Source organism: Pelodiscus sinensis, chromosome 14, assembly GCF_049634645.1.
Source record: "Pelodiscus sinensis isolate JC-2024 chromosome 14, ASM4963464v1, whole genome shotgun sequence".
NCBI lineage: Eukaryota > Metazoa > Chordata > Testudines > Trionychidae > Pelodiscus > Pelodiscus sinensis.
This window is the reverse complement of record NC_134724.1, coordinates 19,858,986-19,881,459: the sequence shown is the minus strand read 5'-3', so window position 1 is coordinate 19,881,459 and position 22,474 is coordinate 19,858,986. Positions and strand designations below refer to the sequence as shown.

General features: G+C 43.9%; 1 protein-coding gene across 3 annotated transcripts in view; it reads left to right on the top strand.

Annotated features, from left to right (window-relative positions):
- Nucleotides 1-2,238: 2,238 nt before the first annotated feature.
- Nucleotides 2,239-22,474, top strand: part of TM6SF1 (transmembrane 6 superfamily member 1) — a 34,693-nt gene continuing 14,457 nt past the window's right edge. Inside the window, exons 1-6 of one of the 3 annotated variants that reach the window (XM_075897138.1) lie at nt 2,239-2,731; nt 5,410-5,513; nt 7,474-7,571; nt 10,967-11,070; nt 12,706-12,788; nt 17,582-17,703. In XM_075897138.1, the coding sequence (XP_075753253.1) occupies nt 2,640-2,731; nt 5,410-5,513; nt 7,474-7,571; nt 10,967-11,070; nt 12,706-12,788; nt 17,582-17,703 (603 nt within the window). In that variant the 5' untranslated portion in view covers nt 2,239-2,639. Of the gene's footprint in view, nt 2,732-5,409; nt 5,514-7,473; nt 7,572-10,966; nt 11,071-12,705; nt 12,789-17,581; nt 17,704-22,474 lie in introns of those variants that run through there. The other 2 variants (XM_075897137.1, XM_075897139.1) reach the window with 2 other exon arrangements.

Below are 22,474 nucleotides of genomic sequence, written 5' to 3'. Positions count from 1 at the left end.
TGGTTTCCAAAACTGCACATGGTATTCAAGGCGTGGGCATACAATGGATTTATATAATGGTACAGGTTGAACCTCCAGTCGAGCCTCCTTGGTATCTGACAGGTGCTGAACCAGAGAATTTGCTGAACCAAGGATATCCAGTATTGTCTAGCAGCTTTACCAACACTTCCACAGCTTACTGGGCTCTTAGAAGACATTTAGGGCTAAATTAGAGCTAAATACCAGCACAGAACATTGCCAGGAATAGTGGCTGTAAACAAACTTCATGGCACCGTGGGAAATTTAGTCACACCCATGATAAATGGACATCCAGCTAACTAAAATCATGCTGCACCACAGATTTTGCTGGACCAGGATGCCAGACTAGAGAGGTCCAACCTGTATTATGATATTTACTGTCTTATTTTCTATCATTTTCTTAATGGTTCTTAGCATTCTGCTAACTTTTTGACTACCACTGTACATTAAAGCAAATGTTTTCAGAGAACTATCCACAATGACTACAAGAAATCTTTCTTGAGTGGTAACACTAATTTAGACCCCTTAATATTGTACATATAGTTGAGATTATGTTTTCCAGTGTGCACTAATTTGCCTTTTTCAACACTGAATTTCAAGTACCACTTTGTTGTCCAGTCACCAAGTTTTGTGAGATCCTGTTTTAACTTTGCACAGTCAGATTTGGACATAACTATCTTTACTAATTTTGTATCTTCTGCAAACTTTGACACTTTACTGTTTACCCCTTTTTCTAAATCAGGGGTTCTCAAACTTCATTGTGCTATGGCCCCCTTCTGCCAAAGCAAAATTACTATATTTTAGCGCATATAACCTGTGGGTTATATGCGTTTTTACAAATCCTGCACCCTGCCCCCCCTTGGGGTATACTCAGGTGGGGGGTATACAATATTTTTTTTACTCACCTGGTGAGTTCCTGCGCAGCTGCAGGAAGGGGTGGGGGAGCGCTCATTCCCCGGTTCTTGCGCAGCCCAGGAACCAGTGGATAAGTGCTCTCTCGCACAGGGCCAGATTAAGGCATGGGCTAGCTGGGCAGCTGCCCAGGGCATCAACCTATGGGGGCGCCTGATGGTAGTTGTAAGGGGCGCACAGCGCCCCTTATAGCTGCCATTAGGCACCGTGCGCCCGGCTCCCGGATCGCAGGCTGTAGCAGCTCCCAGCGGCCACCCTGCAGCGGCCGCCCGGGGCGGGGGCTGTGTTAACCCTCACAGCGCCAGCCATCAGCGCTCGTCCCCTCGGCACTGTGGGGCCCTGCACGGCCAGGCTCGGCCTCCCCCGGGCTGAATGCCAGCGGCAGTAGCCAGGCTGGGCAGGACCAAGCATGTGCGTCCTGCTGCCGCCGGCTCCGCATGCCCTCCCCTGCGTGCTGGGCGGGGCCGGGTCTGCGCATGTGCCTTCTCCCAACCCGGGGCGCAATTAAACTGTCTGCCCGGGGCACTGGAATGGCTTGGTCCAGCCCTGTGTCCCACCCGGAGGTTGAAGGCTGCGCAGCAACTGGGGCGGTGAGTGCCCACAGGAACCAGGGCGTTTAGGCTGGCTAATTGCCCCCCTCCCCACTCTGTAAATTAGCTAATATACCCCGGCACAGTTTGAAAGAAAAGTCTTGTATACCCTGCGGGTTATACTCGTGTGTGGGGTATACAAGATTTTTTTTACTCGGAAAAACCGCAGGATATATTCGGGTGTGGGGTATATTCGCTAAAATACGGTACTACATAATTCCAGGAGGGGAGATTGAACCATGAGCCCACACAAGTCCCACTGCACCAGGCCAAAGCTGAAGCCTACGTCCCACCACCCTATGATCAAATATAAAGTCTGGGGGCTTCAGCCCTATGCAGATGACCTGTAACCAGAGCCCCACCACGCTGATGTTCTTTGGCTTTGGCCCTGGCCAGTGGGACTTCGGCCCTGAGTTAACCCCGTTAAACTTACTGTTTAACCAGTCAACTTTTCAAATGGGATTTTACATCTCTAGCGGAGAGGCTTGAGTTTTGGCCCTAGCAAGTCTAAGCCGGGATCACTCAGCTTGCTGGTAGAAAACAGGCAAGTGGTTTTCACTTTTGTTTCTAGAGCAGTCAGACATGTGCTGCAATCACAACATTGCAAAAAGTCCAACCCGGGTTGCCAGGGCGGCCACATAACTAGCCTGGGACAATAGAAAAGTGATTTTTATAGGCGTCCTCGCCCTGATTCCTCCCCCACCCGGCTCCCTCCCGCCTGTGGCTGTGCTGCCGGGTGATGACTGCCTCTTGGCTCGCTCCGGCCAACCAGGTCACAATAGCTTCATGCCGCTGCTGGCTTCGGCCGCAGGGAGCGTCCCGGGCGGGCGGCTGTGGAATGAAGCGAGGCAGCCGCAGTTGTCAGTCCCGTCACTGCTGCTGGAAGAACAACGGGGGGCTCCGGTTTCTGCCGCCGCGGCGGTAACCTTTGCGGCGCGCCGCCTGCCCGGCCCGGGGGCTCGCCCGCCCCCAGCCAGCGAGCGATGAGCGGGCTCGCCGGGCTGAGCCGCGGAGGGCAGGTCTAAGGGGCAGCCTGGCGCTGGGGCCAGGGTGGGGAGACTGTCTCGGGCGATGCCAAGCGCCCGGTGAGCAGGGGCAGGGAGCCGCGCTGCTGCTGGGATGAGCGCCTCGGCTGCCACCGGCGTCTTCGTCCTGTCCCTCACCGCCATCCCCGGCACTTACCTCTTCAACTCCTTAGCCGCTAACACCAGGTGAGGGGATCCCCGGGCTGGGCTGGGCGCGGGGCCAAGGGCTGATCCCGGGCTGGGCTGGGCGCGGGGCCGCTGGAGGAGGCTGATGGCCGGGCTGGGCTCGGGGAGCCGAGCGCCCGGGGCACGTTCCCCGGCTACTCGCTGTGCAGCGTATTTTTAGCAGCTGGACAAATGGGGACCTGCGGGAGGTTCAACAATAGCCGGGCAAGGGAGCGGGCGGGCAAGGCCGGGCCGCAAGGGCCCCGGGGAGAGCGGAGTGCAGGCGGGCGGGGTGGAAGCTGAGAGCCTGGAGGGCGGGAGAGTTAAACTGAGACCAGAGCAAGTGATTTGGGCGGGGAGTGGGGCCTGGAGCGGGGGAGCAAGAACCTGAGCTCCGTTGGGGCAAAGGAGCTGAGGTAAAGCGCTGAGATCAAACAAGAGGCATGAAAGGACAGAGAGATCCTGCATCGGAAAGGGCTTGAGGCGAGATCTTTGAATCACAGGGGTGCCCTAGGGTTGTCCCCCAAGCCACTGACCACTGCCTTCTTGCCCTCTGGGCTCCTCACCGCCCTGCCTGCCAAAAGCTCTGGTCTCCCAGCCAAGGCACAGAGTTGGGGTAACTGCCCCCTGCAGGACAACTTAAACACTGAACCAGCTGAGATCTGGGAGAGCTTAGTTACAAGGCCATTGGCGGCGCTCAGGAACGCAACCTCCCAAATGGACCAAAATGCCCAGTGAATCCTCTGTATGGACGTTTTACACAGAGACCACTTATATGTTTGCCCTCTTTATCAATGAAAGAGAAATATGCACAGTGGTTGCTCCCCCTCAGATAACAATTAGTTACACTGGGCATGATAATAAAGAAAAGTGTTTTTATTAAGTACAAGTAAGATTTAAGTGATTGCCAGTGAAAAGCAGACAGATGGAAGTAAGTTACTAAGTCAAAATAAACAAAACAGGCCAGCTAATTCTTCCCCTAACAGTTGTAATCAACTTTTTCACAAGCCTCTTAGGTTGGGCCTGACCCTTGCACCAGTTCAGACTTAGATTTTAGGTGGTAAGTGGGGGTCTCCTTGTGTCTGGTTACCTCCTGTTGTTTGGTTCCTCCCATTTTTACCCTCTTGCCCAAGGCAGGAATTCTTGTGTTCAGTTCAAATTTTGCTCACCTTGAATTAAAAAGTACCAGATCCAAAATGGGTTCCAACATCAAGTGGCCTGACAACATGTCTTGGTAGGACCACCCACAGTTTGGGCTTACAGGAAAAACAAAACCATTCACAGGTCATTGACTTGTAGAATATCTGGACTAATAAAATGGGTTCCCACTTAACATTTCTAACTTCACATATAAGAAAGATACATGCACAAAAATAGAATATACACATTCAGGGGATCACAGGCTCTTAAATGATAGGTTACATTACTTGTTTTTCATAATACATCTTTGTGTTATGCATATTCATAAGCCAATTCTCATAAGGCACAAGGCGACCTATGACACTATTGAAATATTTTTTGCTTGGGGAAGCTAATGTTTTTCTTTTTTCTTTTTCCCATGAAAGCTTATGCTCCAATAAATCTGTTAGTCTATAAGGTGCCACAGGACTCCTTGTCTTTTTTCTCTGTATACTTGAGGATTTCCATCAATTTCCTGCCAACTGTTTACATACCCTCTGAAATGCATCCTCCAGGCTTTGCATAGTGTTCTTCATCCTTATGGAAAAGGAGGTCTTCCTGTGCAGAACCCATCAATTCTATTTGCAAAGCTTTCACCATGAGTCATACAGAGCACTCCTCTCTAAGCCTTCATTTACACTACGTGTTTTTTCCAGCAGAAGAAGTCGTGATCTCATTAGCATATTTTCTGCCATTTCCTTTTGCGCAAGGGGTTTTTGCGCAAAAAGAAGCAGTGTGGACTTTTTTTTGTACAAAACCCTCGTTTTGCGCAAGATCCTTATGCCTGTCTGGGACCCTTTGCGCAAAAAGAAATGGCAGAAAATATGCTATTGAGATTGCAACTCATGCTAATGTGTCCCTCATTAGCATATTTTCTTCCAGAAAAAACTTGTAGTGTAGATGTAGCCTAAGAGTCTGAGAATACTTCTCTAGCATTTCCTTACATTGGCAATCAAGGGCCTAGGAGGGAGTCCAGAAATTAAACCCAGAGCTATCAGGTTACTGCACAAAGCTATCCCTAGTTCACCAGGGTGACTAATTTGGTTTTTTTTTTTTTTGTAATTTTACTTTGTAAACATGTCCTTTCACACATAGGTATTTTACTGTAGCAGTTCACTAGATGTTCATAATGGTCCTTTCTGACCTAAAAAATGTATGCATATCTGACTTTCACAGCCTATTTGTTCTTGTTTTTGCTAATTGCTGAATTTAGGCAGGCAATCTAGCTTTCTGGACTACTTGTTTATCAAACTATTTTAGTATTTTATTTTTATAGATGATCACATGTAACAAGCGGGCACGGAAGTTCTGCAAAACAGTAAAAATGTATAATGTAAACTCCGCAAGGATTTTAAAAAGCAAAAAAAAACATTAACAATTGCAGTTAATTTAAGGGTGCGTGCTTTCGCTTTTCAAAAGCGATCTCTTGAAGTTAGCTATTAAGAAAAACTGCAGAGTACAAGGGAGCACGTAGGCACATGTTTTTTAATTCCCTATTTTTTTTTTTTAAATAATTTCAGTTCCTGGGCAATTGTAGCAGTCGGATCCCTGATTTTGATTTTTGTTGCTCTAGTAGCTCGTACTCTTGTCAAAAGAAAACCACCAAAAGACCCACTGTTTTATGGTACGTATTAGTATAAGCAAAGCTAATTAAGAGTTTATTCATTTTTTGAAAGTTACATCTTACATGGATATACTTTATGACTGTTACCATTTGTGTCTGTAAAAAGGGTAATATGCATTTAACTTGATAGGAACCTCTTAATAATTTTGGGGCCAATGCTGTAGGATGATAAGTAGGTCTCAAGTTGAAGGAGTGCAGCAGGGGTTGAAATATGGAGGGGGAAAAAGTATTGTAGTACTGCTTTTCAACCTTGCCAACCAACCAACTCCACTGTTTGAAAGTCAAAATGAGATTCACAGAGGCCTGTGGAAAAGTTAAAAATCTGCTCTGCTGGGCCCATCCAGTTTGGTTCCTCATGATGACACAGTGGACCTTATTGAACATGTCAGGCCTGATGCCTGCTCATTGGGGCCCATTTTCCTGCTGGACTCTGTGTGCTTCTTTGATATTTGTGACCCTGTAGAGGGAGAGGGGGTTGGATTACCCATCGGGCTCCACAGAATTGGCTGCCTTCTAGATGGTACAGATTGTTGTAATCTGATCATCTCTCTTCATACTTATACAATAAATGTTCCACTAATAATATCTAGTAGCCATCATTAGGCTTCAGTGTTAACACCAAAATGTGATGAACAGGGGTCATTCTCACCTCTCAATGCTACCATTTTAGGCTCTGCAAAAATCTAGGTAAGCATCAATACGCTCTGGCTGCATCTAGACTGGCATGATTTTGTGGAAATACTTTTAACGGAAAAGTTTTTCCGTTAAAAGTATTTCTGCAAAATCTCGTCTAGATTGGCACGGATACTTTTGTGCAAAAAGTGCTTTTGTGCAAAAGCATCCGTGGCCAGTCTAGACGCGATTTTGCACAAGAAAGTCCTGATCGCCTTTTAGCCATCGGGGCTTTTTTGCGCAAAACAGTTCTTCCCTGCCTACACTGGCCCTCTTGAGCAAGTATTCTTGCACAAGAGGGCTTTTTCCCGAGTGGGAGCGTGAAAGTATTTGCGTAAGAAGCACTGATTTTGTACATTACAAAGTCAGTGCTCTTGCGCAAATTCAAGTGGCCAGTGTAGACAGCTGGTAAGTTTTTGCACAAAAGCAGGTGCTTTTGCACAAAATCTTGCCAGTCTAGACGCACCCTCTATGTATATTTGAAGGCTATTGTCACAACCATAAGACCGGGGAGATGTAATTGTTTTTTAAGTGAAAGCTTAGATTCTGGAATACCATATGGCAATCTACAGCAAAAATTACTGACTCATTTAGCTGCCTCATGCTGCAGCCATTGCAGGATGGAGCCTATAGCACATACATACTATATATTTTTATTCTCTGCTACTCATCTTATTACCATACACCTTTATTCTCCACGGTGCTACATATGTTCTGAGTGGTGCTGACTCTCAGTTCATAAAAGGTTTTCCTCATGGGGTCATTCAGCATCTTGCAAAATAGGTCTCCTATGTGGTCATGGCTTATGATGGCAAAGCAGGTTCACTCTGTTCCACTCCTGAAAGGGCAAGTCACGTTTTCCTTTCTCTTTCCGCCAGTCCTCCCCCCTTCTTTCTTTTGAGTATAGTTCACTGTTCCTGAAGGAAGATTAGATGTTTGCAATTGAGACTGTCTACATTATATGATTGTTTCTATGGGCTTACCTAGTCCTCTTCCTGGGATGCCAGTCACCAAGGTCACTGGGAGCTGGGCATATAGAAGTACATGTAATTAAGTGTAGCTATCTTGAGGGGCACACTTTGTGGCAAAATATTGGTATCTTAAAATATTTAAACTGTGTATTGGTAGGTAGCATGTTATATTGTCTATTAGATATCTGTCTAGACATTTTCCTCACAACAGATAAATCTCCCCCTAGTTAGATGCTAATCTCATAACAGTTTAATATTGGCAGATTGAGATTTGCAAACCTTTTTATTTACAGTTATTTCTTTTCATATTACTACAGTTTATGCTGTATTCGCTTTTACCAGTGTAGTGAACCTTATAGTTGGACTTGAACAGGATGGAATTATTGATGGATTCATGACCTACTACTTGAAAGAGGTAAACAATAATTTTACTTATGAATTTAAATAAAATCTTTATTATTGATGATTGGATACATCTTTATTACCAAAATGCCCATGACAGAAAAAAGTCATAGAAAGTTAACAGAATAGGAATTTCAGTCTTATAATTTATTTCATATGCTTTGGACATTAAAGAGGAAGATACTGTAATTTATGTTTTCATAGAGGCGTTTAAATATATTTACTGCTGCTATTTGGCTTTTCTTCTAATTAAATATGAGTATTTATGTGTCTGAAAGAATCTTCTTGGGTTTGATTCTACTCTTATTAAAAAGTGACTTATGGAACTTTCATTAACTTCATGCCCCAGCATTATTATTTCATTTAGTTCCAATAATAATGCTCATAGTTGACTTATATGACATTACTGTAGTTAATACACATATTTCTACTGAACTAGTTAATGGATACATTTCTATAGAGCTCAATAGAAATTCAGCAATCACTAATGGAGAGTTACAGTGAAATATTACAAAACCTATAAGCTTCACTTAATCCTTTTAGTAAAAACAAAATGGCAGAATTCGTTCCCTGCGGAATCTCAGGGTGCATCTACATTGTACCATTATGTCGAGATAACTAGCGCTATTTCAAAATAACAATGCAAACAGCTACACACCAATTCCATTATTTTGAAATAATTTCAAAATATCGGACGGCTTATTCCGAAATCTGTAAACCTCATTATACAAGGAATAACGCCTATTCCGAAATAGCTATTTTGAAATAAAGCACGTGTAGATGCTCCACTATTTCGAAATAGACTCTTACCAGGGCCATTCTAAGTTATTCCTCCCCAGTGCCTCCTGAGGTGCTAAATCGAGATAGCATGTCTACATTAGGGAAGCCTGCCTTGGACTAATTTTGAAGTTCCCCACAGTGTAGATGTGCTATTTTGAAATAAGCTATTCTGGAATAAATATACTGGAATAGCTTATTTTGAAATGTGTGCAGTGTAGACATACCCTCAGTGTCCACTCAAAATAGCACATTAAGGGCCTGACTCAACATTCACTGGTGTAATTTAAAAGACTTTTTAGACTTCAGAGAAATAGTTGGGCCCTTTGAGCTTACCTTGCTCAGCACTATTGTTGAGTCTCTAGATTGGTAAATATCTGTGCTGAATTAAACCAACCAGTCTTCAGATTTCATCACTGATGTATATGTCAAAACTGAAGATTTTTGAACTTTTTTTTAAAACAGGAATTTTCCATAATGTTGCATACCAATGATTGTTGTTTCAGTAGCCTGTTCCCAAATACTGAAGAGCAAGGCATAACCCCCATCCCACCAGAATGCACCTAATTTTGCAATACTATATTGTAAAGTAGGGGTCGGCAACCTTTTCAAACCAAAGAGCCAAACTACAGCAAAATTCAGAACAAGTGGTCAATGAAGAGCCATATAAGAATGTCCATTTGCATGACTGAAAATATACATCTTAATATTGATAACTGACATAATGATTAATAAGAGCATAAATGAAACATTGTACTCACAGACTTTATTTAATGGGACTTCTGCTGCTGCATCTTTTCGCACTTTTCTTTGAAGTTTACATCATAACTGGTCACATCCAGCTTTGTGCACGCATTCAGGCTGTCTTCTGTCAATCTTATGGCAGGGGACTGAGGATGTGGGGGTGCAGGAGTCTGGGGATATGCGGATGCAGGAGTTTGAGGATGTGGGGGTATGAGAGGCTTAGGGCAGGGGGTTCAGGGATATGATGGACTCAGGACTGGGGACATGGGGGGAGGGTGCAGGAACGTTATGGCTCTGCAGCCAGATGGTGGCTGGGCTCCAACTGGGGACTTGTTGGCCACGCTTCATTTTGAAATAAAGTAAAATATTATGCCCAACACAAAAAGTTTTCAACATTGTCTTTATTTATGGCAGGGGCGGGGAACCTTTTTTGGGTTGGGGGCCACAGACCCTCAGAAAAATCAATTGGGCACCACACAAAAGAAAAGTGAAAAAACAACCCCTCCACAAAATCCCAACCCTCATTGATGTGACACCCAACTGAGACACCTCACTCCCCTGGTGCTCCAGCCCCATCGAGGAGGGGGAGGCAGGGAGGACTGATGTTCAAGGCCTCAGGCCAGATTATTTTTTCTGGAGTTCTGGGGTTAGAATTAGAATCATAGGGTTAGTGGATTTTGTGGGCCCCCTAGGCTCTGGAGTGGGGCCAAAAATGAGGAGTCCAGTGTGTGGGACAGAGAAGCTAGAGAGTGGGATAGGGATGCAGGGTCTGGGTGAGAGGTAAGGGGTAGTAGCAGGGTGTGGGTGCGTGTCTGGCCAAGGGGGAGGGGCAGGAAGGGTGCAGGAGCAAAGTGAGGGTGAGTGTCTGGCCAAGGGCAAAGGGCAGGAGCAGGGTGGGGGTGCAAGGTCTCAGCGCAGAGGGGTGACACTTTTTCCCCCCAGTGTCTGTAATAGGGTTTATTCATTGTAATAGTCACTCCCACACCAGTCATGGAATAAGTTAGCAGCCCAAGGGCTGAGTGTGGAATGGAGGCCGTGCCTCGCCAGGAGTGCAGGGAGTCCAGCCAGCAGTTCCGGGCAAGCTGGCCAGGATTCAGCCCACAAGCACCAGGAAGAAGGTGCTCAGGCTGACGACGGATTTCAGCGGCCCCATGGGACTCTCTAGCAAGTGTGAGAGCATGGCACACACAGGCAGTGTGAGGCAGGGGTGGAGTAGCGTGGACAAGACTGCGGCAGCAGCAGGTCCTTCATGGGTAAGATGGTGGCCGGGTCTACTTTTGCCCCTCACACTGCTCTCAGACTCCCTGTTCAATCCATGGCTCCCAGCTGCTCCAGTGGCCAAATTCTGGCCACTGGAGCAGTGGGAAAAGCCTGCAGGCAGTGCGCCTGTGCACTGTATTGTTCCTCCAGCTAGGGGAGGAGGAGGAGGATGGGGAGCACACGCTTGGAGTCATTTATTGCTCCGGCTTTTTCCCTGATCGCACAGCAAGGCTCAGAGCTTTCTCCATCCTCCTACCCCTGCAGGAAGCCGGCTCCACTCTTGCATGGGGCATGAGGTTGGATCACCAGTGCAGGCTTCCCATTGCAGGCGGGAAAGCTGCGGGACTGAGCTTGAGCCATGAGCCATATTTGGCTCCTAAGTGAGCCATAGGTTGCCGACCTCTGTTCTAAAGGGTGAGTCTGTATGGAAGTTATTTCATCCTAACCCCAGATAATGATATGGATGTCTTGAAATATGAGAGCTGACAACCAGAAAAAAATGGATACCTACTACTGAATGAAACTGGTCACTTTACTCCAGCCTGTTTACCTGCTATGCCTAATACACTTCTAAGGTTCACTGAATCTCCTTTGCTGTTGCACTGATTTAAAATCCATTTTCTTTAGGGCGAGCCTCACCTGAACACTGCGTATGGCCATGTGATCTGCTATTGGGATGGCTCTGTGCATTATCTGATGTATCTCTTAATGGTGGCAGCTATTGCATGGGAGTAAGTCAGTTTGATGTGTGTGTACCATTTCTTTAGCTTTGCACATCCTGTGGAAGCCACAAAGGAAATTCATTTCCTGTAGCTATGCCATGTTTAGATTTTGGAGTTTTTAAAATATTATTTTGTGCTGTGTAAATTCCTTGGACCAAATTAAGCCCTACTGAAATTCCATTACATTCTGTAGTTAGATTACAACTGGATGTGGCCTCTAGTTTCAGATGCACAAGAGGGAGCAGATAAATCAACCTGCATTCTCTTGCCTTTGCATTATAATTCAAAATGGATGTAGTTATTTAGTTTGGTTAATTAGTATTTTGGTGGTGGTGATGGTGGTGGTGGTGGTAGTTTTGTTTGACAAAGTTAAAGAACATAATTATTTAAGTGCACATTGCAGGGAAAATATTTCAAAATATACTATTTTGAAACATGAACCTTTTGGCAACGCTAACATTAAAGCAGTGGTCACCAACCAGTAGATCAGGATCTACTGGTAGCTCCTGGAGCCTCTGACAGGTGTTCCTGACTGGTTTGGCTAAGAGGTTATGAAGCCCAGCACTTCAGCTGCCCCTCCCCCCACAGCTGCTCATCTCCTGCCCTTTGCCTTGGAGCTGCCCCTCCCCCTGGGGAGCCTCCTGCTTTCTGTGCAAGGCAGGGGAGGAAAGGGGTGGTGATGTCAAGGTACCCCCTCTCCCACTCTGTATCCTTTCTCCACAAAGCATAGAGGGGGCACAATAGGACTTGGGATGGAGCTCGCTGGCTGCTTTAGGGAGTGGTCCACAGCCAGGGCAGGGGGGAACCTGCCTTAGCCCCACTGCACCACCACCCAGGAGCCACCAGCAGTATCCAGCATCCCTAACCCACATCCCACATCCCTATAGCCCACATCCCTAACTCCTACGCTAGTCATGAACTCCCTCTTGCACCCCCAAGTTCCTCTGCATCCAAACACCCTCCAAGAGCCTACACCTAGAACCCCCTCCTAAATCCCAACTGCCTGCCCCCCAGAGCAGCTCAGAGCCCCTCTCACACTCTAGATCCCTTAATCCAAGACCACAACCTGCACCCCAACCCTCTGCCCCAGCCTGATGGAAGTGAGGGAGGATGGGCAAGAGAGGGAGGATGGAGTGAGCAGGGGCGGGGCCTTGGAGAAGGGACAGGAGGGAGGCAGGGACGGGGCCTTGGAGAAGGGACAAGAGGGAGGCAGGACAAGGGTATTTCTATTTGAGGTAGATCTTGGATTGCACTTAAAATTAAAAAAGTGATCTCGTGCTTAAAAAGGTTGGAGACCACTGCATTCAAGCAATTGATTTTCAAAGCCTGTGCAACATGTTCCCACTCAGCCCTTTTAGAAGTGTGAGTAAGTGTGAGTAAATCTTCCCCAAAACAGGTAATTATCTTGTTTATACACAAAAATGGAGAGTGCCCTTTCACCAGTAGGTTTGTTTCCACTGCTCCCCTGTGTCCACCATTCGCAAACACGTTAGGCTCAGATCTTCAGACGGGACTAGGTGCCAAATATCTTTGAGGATCTCACCTTCTACAATGCAACTAGCAGAAATCAGCATAATCTTTGAGGACAGGTTTTGATAATAGCATTCTAGGGATGGTGCATTAAATCCATTATTTCTGTTTCAGAGAAAGTTACAGAAACATTGGCCTATACTGGTTAGGATCCATTGTCATGAGCATTATTGTCTTCATACCTGGAACTCTTGTGGGTAAGGAGATAATTCATATACCCAACTTTCCCATGTGAATCATGAAAATTGTTTTGTTTTCTACTTCCCATATTGGGTTAATAAAATATAAGGCTACATAATCTCATAACCAAAATATATATTGCTCTTTATTTTTATATAATCTTGGAGACACCTCAGGAACGGATCAGTTAACCAGATACAAAGGAAGTATTGTATGCGGATTTACTGTTCCATGCTACCAAAGAAGTTTATCATCTTATCTTGCCATTGGCAATAAGGCCCTTATCCAAAGCACACAAATCAATAGAAGATTCCCATTGACTGAATAAGTATTAGTTTGGGATACAATAAAATAACTATATCAGTATTTTAAAATTGTTCATCTAGCCCTGGTCTACACTTGGACTTTATTTCGAAATATGCCTCCTCAAGCATGAATAATTTATTAGCAGAGCATCTAAACTACCACAGCATTTGAACTCTGTACTCCTGCTTTTCATCAGGAGTAATGCTAATTATGAAATAGTTATTTCAAAATAATGGTAGTGTGGACACTCCAGTGCTGCTAATGTGAACTCCCCAGACGAATTACTCCCCAGTGCTTCCTGGAGTTCTAAGTCCAAGGTAGCGTGTCTACATTAATGGAGTCTGCTTTGGACTGATTTTGATGCTTCCCTGTAGTGAGAACATGCTAGTTCAAATTTGTTAAATCAAGAGTTACTAAATGAAATTTAGTAATTTCAAAATAATTTCCTATTGTAGACATAAAAAACACTGTGTAGCACTTTAAAGACGAACAAGATGGTTTAATATGTGATGAGCTTTCGTGGGCCAGACCTACTTCCTCAGATCAAATAGTGGAAGAAAATTGTCACAACCATATATACCAAAGTGGGTCTGGCCCACGAAAGTTCATCACCTATTAAACCATCTTGTTAGTCTTTAAAGTGCTACACAGTCCTGTTTTTTGTTTCAGCTGCACCAGACTAACATGGCTACATTTCTACCATTATTGTAGACATGGTCCTATAGATTAGCATAAAGAACACATGTTTTAGAGTACAGATGTCAGCGAGCAGGCAAAAGGCTCTTAAAGGCACTTTTATAGATTTACTCTGGAATGTATTCTCTTCCCAAATGAAACTTTGCTTTCCTGGAGTTTTGGATAGATGAATTTACAGCTGTTGGGGCTTGAGATGTTGTTATTAAATCATGTTTATGTCATAAAATTATTGACTTGAAATGCTTTACACTTTCCCCCTAAATAAATGATTTCCTTCTTGCAAAAAGCCTAAAATCATGATTTTCCAAAGATGAGTGGGGGGAGAGAGCAGCTAGACACACTACTACCATAACCAAATATGAATGTTTACAATCACTAGTTGGCTTTGCAAATCTCGGCCCAGGTATTTATAACTGGGATGGAGCATTTGTGGGTCAGCCTGATCATCAGTTGCTCGCTCTCTAGCTCTCTCTTTCTCTCACTCACGCTCTCTCTGGGTATGTCTATACTACAGCGCTAATTCAAACTAACTTAGTTCGAATTAGTTAATTCGAACTAAGCTATTCGAACTAACGCATCCAGACTAAAAAACTAGTTCGAATTAGCGTTTTGCTAATTCGAACTAGCATATCCACACAGGCTACGTCTACACTGGCCCCTTCTTCGGAAGGGGCATGCTAATTTTGAACTTGGGAATAGGGAAATCCGCGGGGGATTTAAATATCCCCCGCGGGACTTAAATAAACATGGCCGCTGCTTTTTTTCCGGCTTGGGGAAAAGTAGGAATAAGAGATCCTCCGAAAAAGGGCTTTATTCCGGAGGATCGCGCCAGTCTAGACGCTTTTTTCCGGTTTTTCCCCAAGCCGGAAAAAAAGCGGCGGCCATGTTTATTTAAGTCCCGCGGGGGATATTTAAATCCCCCGCGGATTTCCCTATTCCCAAGTTCAAAATTAGCATGCCCCTTCCGAAGAAGGGGCCAGTGTAGACGTCGCCACAGAGTGGACCCTGAACCGGGGTTAAGGATGGCCGGAAGCAGTGCTTGCAGGGCATCGATGAGGACTTAGAGCATGGAGATGCTGTCTCAGGCTAGCCGAGGGCTGTGCTTAAAGGGACCCGACCCCCACCCCGGACAGACAGTTCTCAGGGGGGCCCCGCTTGCAAAGCAGTCCTGGCTTGGATTGCCCAGAGTACTCACACTGGGCACATCACAGCACTTGGCCATCAGACCGGCTGCACTTGCCACAGGCTGCCATCTGGGGAGAGGGAGCAATTGGGGGGCTGCAGGAGAGGTTCCACCCCCAGAAGCCCGCAGAGCCAGCCCAGTCCTCCCCATCGGGGGCTCGTACCCCATTCCTCCCTCACCTCCTTCCACTTACCCCTCCCTAGCCCCCCTTCCTGATGTACAAAATAAAGGACAATTGTGTTCAAAAATGGAATCTGTCTTTATTGAACAAAACTGGGGGAGACTGGGAAAAGGAGGTGGGAGAGGGAAAGAGAGAGGGTGGGAGAGGGGAGGGCAACTAAAATGATCAGGGGTTTGGAACATGTCCCAAATGAAGAGAGGCTAAAGAGACTGGGACTTTTCAGCTTAGAAAAGAGGAGATGGAGGGGGGATATGATAGAGGTCTATAAAAGCATGAGTGGAGTGGAGAGGGTGCATACAGAAAAGTTCTTCATTAGTTCCCATAATAGAAGGACTAGAGGACACCAAAGGAAAGGAATGGGTAGCAGGCTTCAAACTAATAACAGAAAGTTGTTCTTCACAAAGCAAATAGTCAACCTGTGGAACTCCTTGCTGCAGGAGGCTGTGAAGGCTACAACTAGAACAGAGTTTAAAGAGAAGTGAGATCAATTCATGGAGGTTGGGTCCATGGAGTGGTATTAGCCAGGGGGTAGGAGTGGTGGCCCTGCCCGAAGTTTGTGGAAGGCTGGAGAGGGATGGCACGAGACAAATGGCTTAGTCACTGTCTTTGGTCCATCCCCTCCAGGGTCCCTAGGGTTGGCCACTGTCGGCAGACAGGCTACTGGGCTAGATGGACCTTTGGTCTGACCCAGTACGGCCATTCTAAGCTCAGGGTCGGGGGGTCTCAGTGGACCACCTTGATTTTCATGCACACCTGCTCCTGGGTGGCCAGGCTGGCAGCTCTCCTGCCCTAGACGGCCACTTTCCTGTGCTTAGTGCGGAGGTCGTGGACGAGGTCCATGATGTCTGCACTGGACCAGGCGGGTGCCCGCCTCTTGCCGTCCTGGGCAAGCTCCTGGGAGCTGCCAGCCTGGTCCCAGGAAGAGGGGGAGGGCTGAGGGGCATCGGGTGGGTGGCTCGATCCTTGCCAGGTGCAGGGTCTGCTGGCTGGGTGCTGGCAGGCTTGCACCTGGCACGGGCACCGTAGCCAGCCCGTGCCCCTTTAAGAGGTCCAGGGCCGGGACGGGGGCAATAGTTTCCCTGGTGTTGGCCAGAGTGGCCACCAGGGAAAGCTGGGGAGGGCTAGCCTCCCACTAGTTTGAATTAAGGGGCTACACACCCCTTAATTCGAACTAGTAAATTTGAATTAGGCTTAGTCCTCGTACAATGAGGTTTAACTATTTTGAACTAAGCGCTCCGCTAGTTCGAATTAAGTTCGAACTAGCGGAGCGCTAGTGTAGCGCCTATCAAAGTTAATTCGAACTAACGTCCATTAGTTCAAATTAACTTTGTAGTGTAGACATACCCTCTCTCTCTCTCTGTTCTTTGTATCAGGAAACATGCAAATGACACCTAGCTGATTAGCAGAACTCCCATGACTAGGCTACTTCTACACTGCGCTGTTCTGTGCAACAAATATGCAAATGAGGCAAAGCATGGAATATTGTCATGCCTCATTTGCATAATTTATGAGCTGCTGCTTTTTTCACAAACGGCTTTTGCGCAAGAGCCATTCTTCCACTTTTTTCAGGAAGAAAGGCTCTTGTGCAAGGGTGTTTTGTGCAAAAAGGAGTCGTGTAGATGTTTTCTTTTTGCGCAAAAGCCTGTTGAGCAAAAATGGAGCATCATTAATTATGCAAATGAGGCATGGCAATATTCCACACTTTGCCTCATTTGCATTTTTTTTTGCACAAGAGAGGGCATTGTAGATGTAGCCTTAGTATACATTTTCACATGTATTGGTGCACATAAAAATTGTTCTGCACATGGATGGAAATGATTAGAAAGAACATTGATACACTCACACAGACATTTTGCATATTTACTGTTCCACAGATGCACTTTACCTCTCTAGGGCATCCTCTCTGCCACTGATTTTGATATACGGACCAGATTCTCAGCTGATCCAAAAGGCACAGCCTCCAATGATTAGTGACCCCTTTTTCCAAGGGTCCCTTTTTCCACTGCCCTGCCTTAGAAATTAAGATTTAATAAGAAGAACACAATATCAGACTTAAAAGTGTCAGTTTTTCCTTTGTGAAAGATGCCTTTCTCTAGAGCAGACTATATTAACAGCTTTCTGAGCTTCCAGCCCTGTGGGTATGTAGAAATGAGGTCAGTGGCTGAGGCAGTTGACTGTCACAAACAGAAAAATCTCATCTTTGAAACAACACACTCTATTGTATCTCGTTGCTACCTGCTTTTATGTGGCTTTTCCATTTGCCAGCTCAGGCTTTTCCACCAGATTTGTATGCTGGGTCATAAGCATTTAAAACCCTTTCAACAGCCAGCATTATTGTAGCTATTTGGTGTGGATGCTCCATGGGATATGCTGTATTTTTCTCCATATAGTATATAAATTTAGTATATAAATTCTTCGTGTTTTCTGATTATTTCTTTTAATAGGTAAATATGGAGCAAGAATGTGTCCTGCTTCGTTCTTAAATGTACCATATATTTGTCTTCCTATATGGGCTGGGTTCAGAATTTATAATCAGCCTTCAGCGACTTACAATACCCCTGTCAAGGTACTGTTATTGTGTTAAATGTAAACTGCTTTTGATGTTATATATATACACTATGGATTCTGTAATTTCCACTCCAACTCATCTGATGAAGTGGGTTTTACCCACAAAAGCTCTTGATATAATGTCTGTTAGTCTCTGAAGTGCCACAAGACTGCGAGTTGTTTTTACTGTATTAATGACATTAAAAAAAGACTAAAAACTTGCTCATTACTCCTGCAGAGTTTTTATGGAGTACACGGTAATTATTTTTTATTAGCAGGTGAGGCCTGTCATTGACCAGGCAGTCATTTTGTGTAGATTACACTTATAGGAAAGTTCAAGAAATTAAATATATGTAATAGAATTTTTTATTACTGTGCTTGCAAAAGGCAAGTAAAAGAACAGTTTTAAATTTGTAGGATTTCAACTGCAAACATCATTCATTTTATTGAACAATTACCATACATAGTAAATTTGAATCAGAAACTCGTAAAGCTTCCATTACTCTTTCTGTAACTAATTTGAATTATTTTGTGATTTGTAACAGTAAAAACATTTTTTGCACTAAAATGACAGTTGAATAGGCAACTCGATTTTAATTTTGTTAGCAAGTATTTTTTTATGAACTGTAATTATAACAGCCATGACTTTTTTCTGATGAAAAACAAAAATAATTATTTAAATCCGTGTTTCTCAAAGTGGGTACATGGACCCACTCTGAGAATGCTGCTACTGGGCCACTCCAGTTTGTTTATTTACTGACTCTGCAGACACAGAGCCTCGTGGTTCCTATTGGTTGCAGTTTGCCATTTGAGAAACACTGATTTAAACCTTTCACCCAGCATATTCCGGTGTAAAATGTAGTGCATTCAGCTAATTGAAGTGGCAGGATTGTTTATGCAAAATTTGGTATCTGTAGGTAATCACAAAGTGTGACTTTATTTTGCACAAACAAATCCACAAACAAACACTTAAAAATCTATAGTAGATGTTTGTAATGGAGATTGATGAAGTATCATGCATGCATGGTGAAAATATTTCTGCTGCATTCTTCATATAATATTTTAGTTAGTTCCATTGTGGTGTGTAGAGGGAAGCAAGGTCATTAGAGTGAAGGACTAGGGGTAAGGATGTGTGTATTCTGTTCCTGACTATCATTTACTCAGGGCAGATAGATTCTTAAAACACTGTAATGGTGCACTGTAGTGCTTCTGTGAAGATGCTACCACGCTGATGAGAGAGTCTTTCCTGTTGATATATTTAATCCACCTCCTGCTGACATAATGCTGTCTACACTGGTGTTTAAGTCAGTATAACTGTGTTACTCAGGGATGTGGATTTATACATAGTTATACATTTATACATAGTTATACCAAAGTAACTTGGTAGCACAGACTTGGCCTCAGGGTATATGACCTTTATACTCCCTATGTCTCAGTTTCCCCCTCTCTGTAAAACAGAGATAGTAATACTTCCCTAGATTAGTAAAGCTCTTTAAGACACTTAGATAAAGATGCTATATAATGGCAAGATGTCGTGTTATGTAGATTACTGTGTGATTTCCTATAACTGAACACCTGCTTGCTTTTTAAAATGTTTGCATTTCTTGCTCTTGGATTTTTATAGGCTCCCTAACCATGTCTACAGTACAGAGGTTTTGTGCAAAAACAGCTATTTTAGTGCAAAAAGCCATGGAGCATCCACACCTCAAGTGCTTTTTTGCGCAAGAAAATTTACAGTAGAACGGCAGAATAAAGGGCTTTATGCGATGTAGGTATACCTCTTTCTACAAGCCATAACTCCTTTTTGTGCAAGGAGTCCTGTACCACCTTATCGACTAACAGATGTATTGGAGCATAAGCTTTTGTGGGCAAAGATCCGCTTTGTCAGTGCATCTGACAAAGCGAGTCTTTGCCCACGAAAGCTTATGCTCCAATACATCTGTTAGCCTATAAGATGGTACAGGACTTCTTGTCGCTTTTTCAGATCCAGACTAACACGGCTACCCCTTTGATCATTTTTGTGCAAGAGTTCTTGTGTAAAAAGGTGTGTGTGGATGCTCAACAGCGGTTTCGTGCGCAAAAAGAGTCTATCGGAAAAAGCACAGGTGCTTTGATGGCCAGTCTGTTAATGGCAATCAGAGCTTTCTTGTGCAAGAGCTTCCATCGCTTTTGCGATGTGCTTTTGTAATGTGGATTGCTTTTGCACAAGAAGTTTTTGTGGAAGATCTCTTCAGCAAAAAGCTTCTTGCACAAAAAGCCTGCAGTCTAGCTCTAGCCTGTATATACAGGTGATATTGCAGAACACAATAGGTGTAGAAGAGATACTGGAAGATTTTCAAAAAGCTTGTGAAAGACAAATCAATAATGGTTCAATTACAGTAAAGGATTTTGAGGGTAGTGAGGTGGGTACAACTCCTAAATCTGAGTCTCAAGAGGCCTTTCTGAATAGCTTCTGCCTTACTAATTTAGGGTTCATTTCCATGGAAGCTAACTAGGTGAAAGCTCAGTGCATCTTCCAAATTGCATCTGTAGAGAGGATTTGAGTACTGTGTAAACAGAACCCTCAGAAATCTAATGAAAGGTATGAAAATGGGATAGAGTAAAGCTATCCGGGCCAATAGTAAAGCTATTTGGTCATGCTAATGGTGACTTCTTATGCAACAACATTTATTCATGAGGTGAATATGGTGTTTGTCTTGTGTAGCAGTGTATAAAAGTTTTGATTTTTCTTCTTAGTCCCAGGAACATTACAGAACTGCTGCCTATAGCTAAAATATGGCAGTTTGTCCACAGAAGCATGGCCAAGCTTCTTATATTTATGAGTTTGGTAATTACTACTACTTTGTTAACCAGATTTAATGTGTCACATTGATGCATGTTTCAATCAAGTTTAATTTCTACAAAAATGTGTTTAAAAAAGGCAAATGCATAGAAAGCAAGTGTTCTGAACACTTTTTAACTTCAGTTTTTACTGAACAACTAACTCTTTTTTGTGTAAAAATTGAAGCCTTTTAGTTTCTATTCTTTGAAGGTCATAGGAAAGTCCTCAGTATAATTCTAAATATAGGATCTTTTCCTCTAAGCGTTCAATTTTTTTAAATGAAATTGTCTTTCCTACGGGAAAATAGAACTACATCTTCACAGCCAATTTAAGATCCGTAGAAGACAAGAATAGCGGAGCACCTAGCACACATACTTACATTTAGTAACTTTAAAGTTCTGTGAAAATGAAATAAAACCAATTCTAATATTTTAGGCAATCCTAAATGAATTCTAGTTTTCAGAGGATAGTTGTGTATTAATATTGATCTGTTTAATTAATAATTAACCATACTAAATCCTACAAAGATTTGCTGCCTTTTCAGAAGATCTTTTAAATATTTACAATCAGCTTGAAAATCCAATTGTAACTTTTGAACTAGCATTGGTAAGAAACAATAATAAGGGATTTAGGAAACAAATGGCATGACAGTTCTTAAAAATGTACACATATATACAAAGTATTTACATTAAAACATTATTGGAATTAATTTATCTGGTGCTGAATAAGTCATTAATTATTATAGACTTAATGTAAAATACATATACTTGGATTACAGACAAGCTTCAGTTTTCAAAGCAGAAGTAGAGGCATGGGGGAGTTTTGCCACCGTTTAGAATCAAACGGAGTTGCAATGTGGTATTTACAGGGCTTGGTGGATAGGTCTGTAAATGTACTAGTAACACGGAATAGTCTCAAGTAATTTAAACTCAGGAAATGTTTATGAGGTAGAGGGCAAAGCATACTTTGCACATAGCTTTGCACATGAATGCTGGTGGGACTTGTTTTGTTACATTCAGCCTGTTGACTCTACTTGACTGTTCTGAACTGTTAGAGCCTGAACCTGGGAGGTACCTTCAATAAGGCTAGGAAAACAGGAGAACATTCTAATTATGCCTGCAGATTTCCTTCCGCCATACAAAACAGCAGTGGCAGCACGACTTGTGAGGAGTTGGTTTGTTGTTTTCAGCATAAAGGAAGCCAATAATGGATCAACTTTGACCTGACAGAAGCGGTTGTTGCATTTAATTTACATCAGGGTATGCTGGTATGACTTTGCTGTATTACAAAAGAGAGAGATGGGCACAATAGCTCAGTAGACAAGATATTTCAGTCCAGCACTAAGTCTTTGCATAACATGTTGCCTTTCAAATTGTTGGCCTTTCTTTCTATTTTAGTGATTTACATTTTCATTGCCTTTATGTAAGTATATTCATAAAGAAAAGAAAAGGCATGAGTTTTCTGTAGCCTACCTATTGAGCTAGCATGAGGAAGCAAAAAGATATAGCAGAGCTGCCTCAGAGATCTGTTTCTGAAAATGTACCCTGTTTTAACGATTTTATGAAATAACAGCTCTACATATTAAGGATGTTAAGAAGCGGGTCATTGACGAATCATGTACTCAATACAATTTGTATTGAGTACACAGTTAGTTGATAAGGGTCCCCACTGTGGCTCTGCAGTTTAAATGTAGTAGGAGCCGGGTGCACAGGCAGCCTGGCTCCTACTAAATTTAAAAGCCAAAGGTGCAGAGTTAGGGACCTGGCACGAGCTGAGTACTTGCTCACGCTGGATCCCGGACCTACCCTGCTGTGGCTCTGCCTTTTAAATGTAGTACGAGCTGCATGGCAACTACCACATTTAAAGGGCAGAGGCACAGTGGTCAGGGACCTGGCACGAGCTCTTACTATATTCAAAAGGCAGGCAGCTCTTACTACATTTAAAAGACAGAGCCACAGCGGGGTAGGTC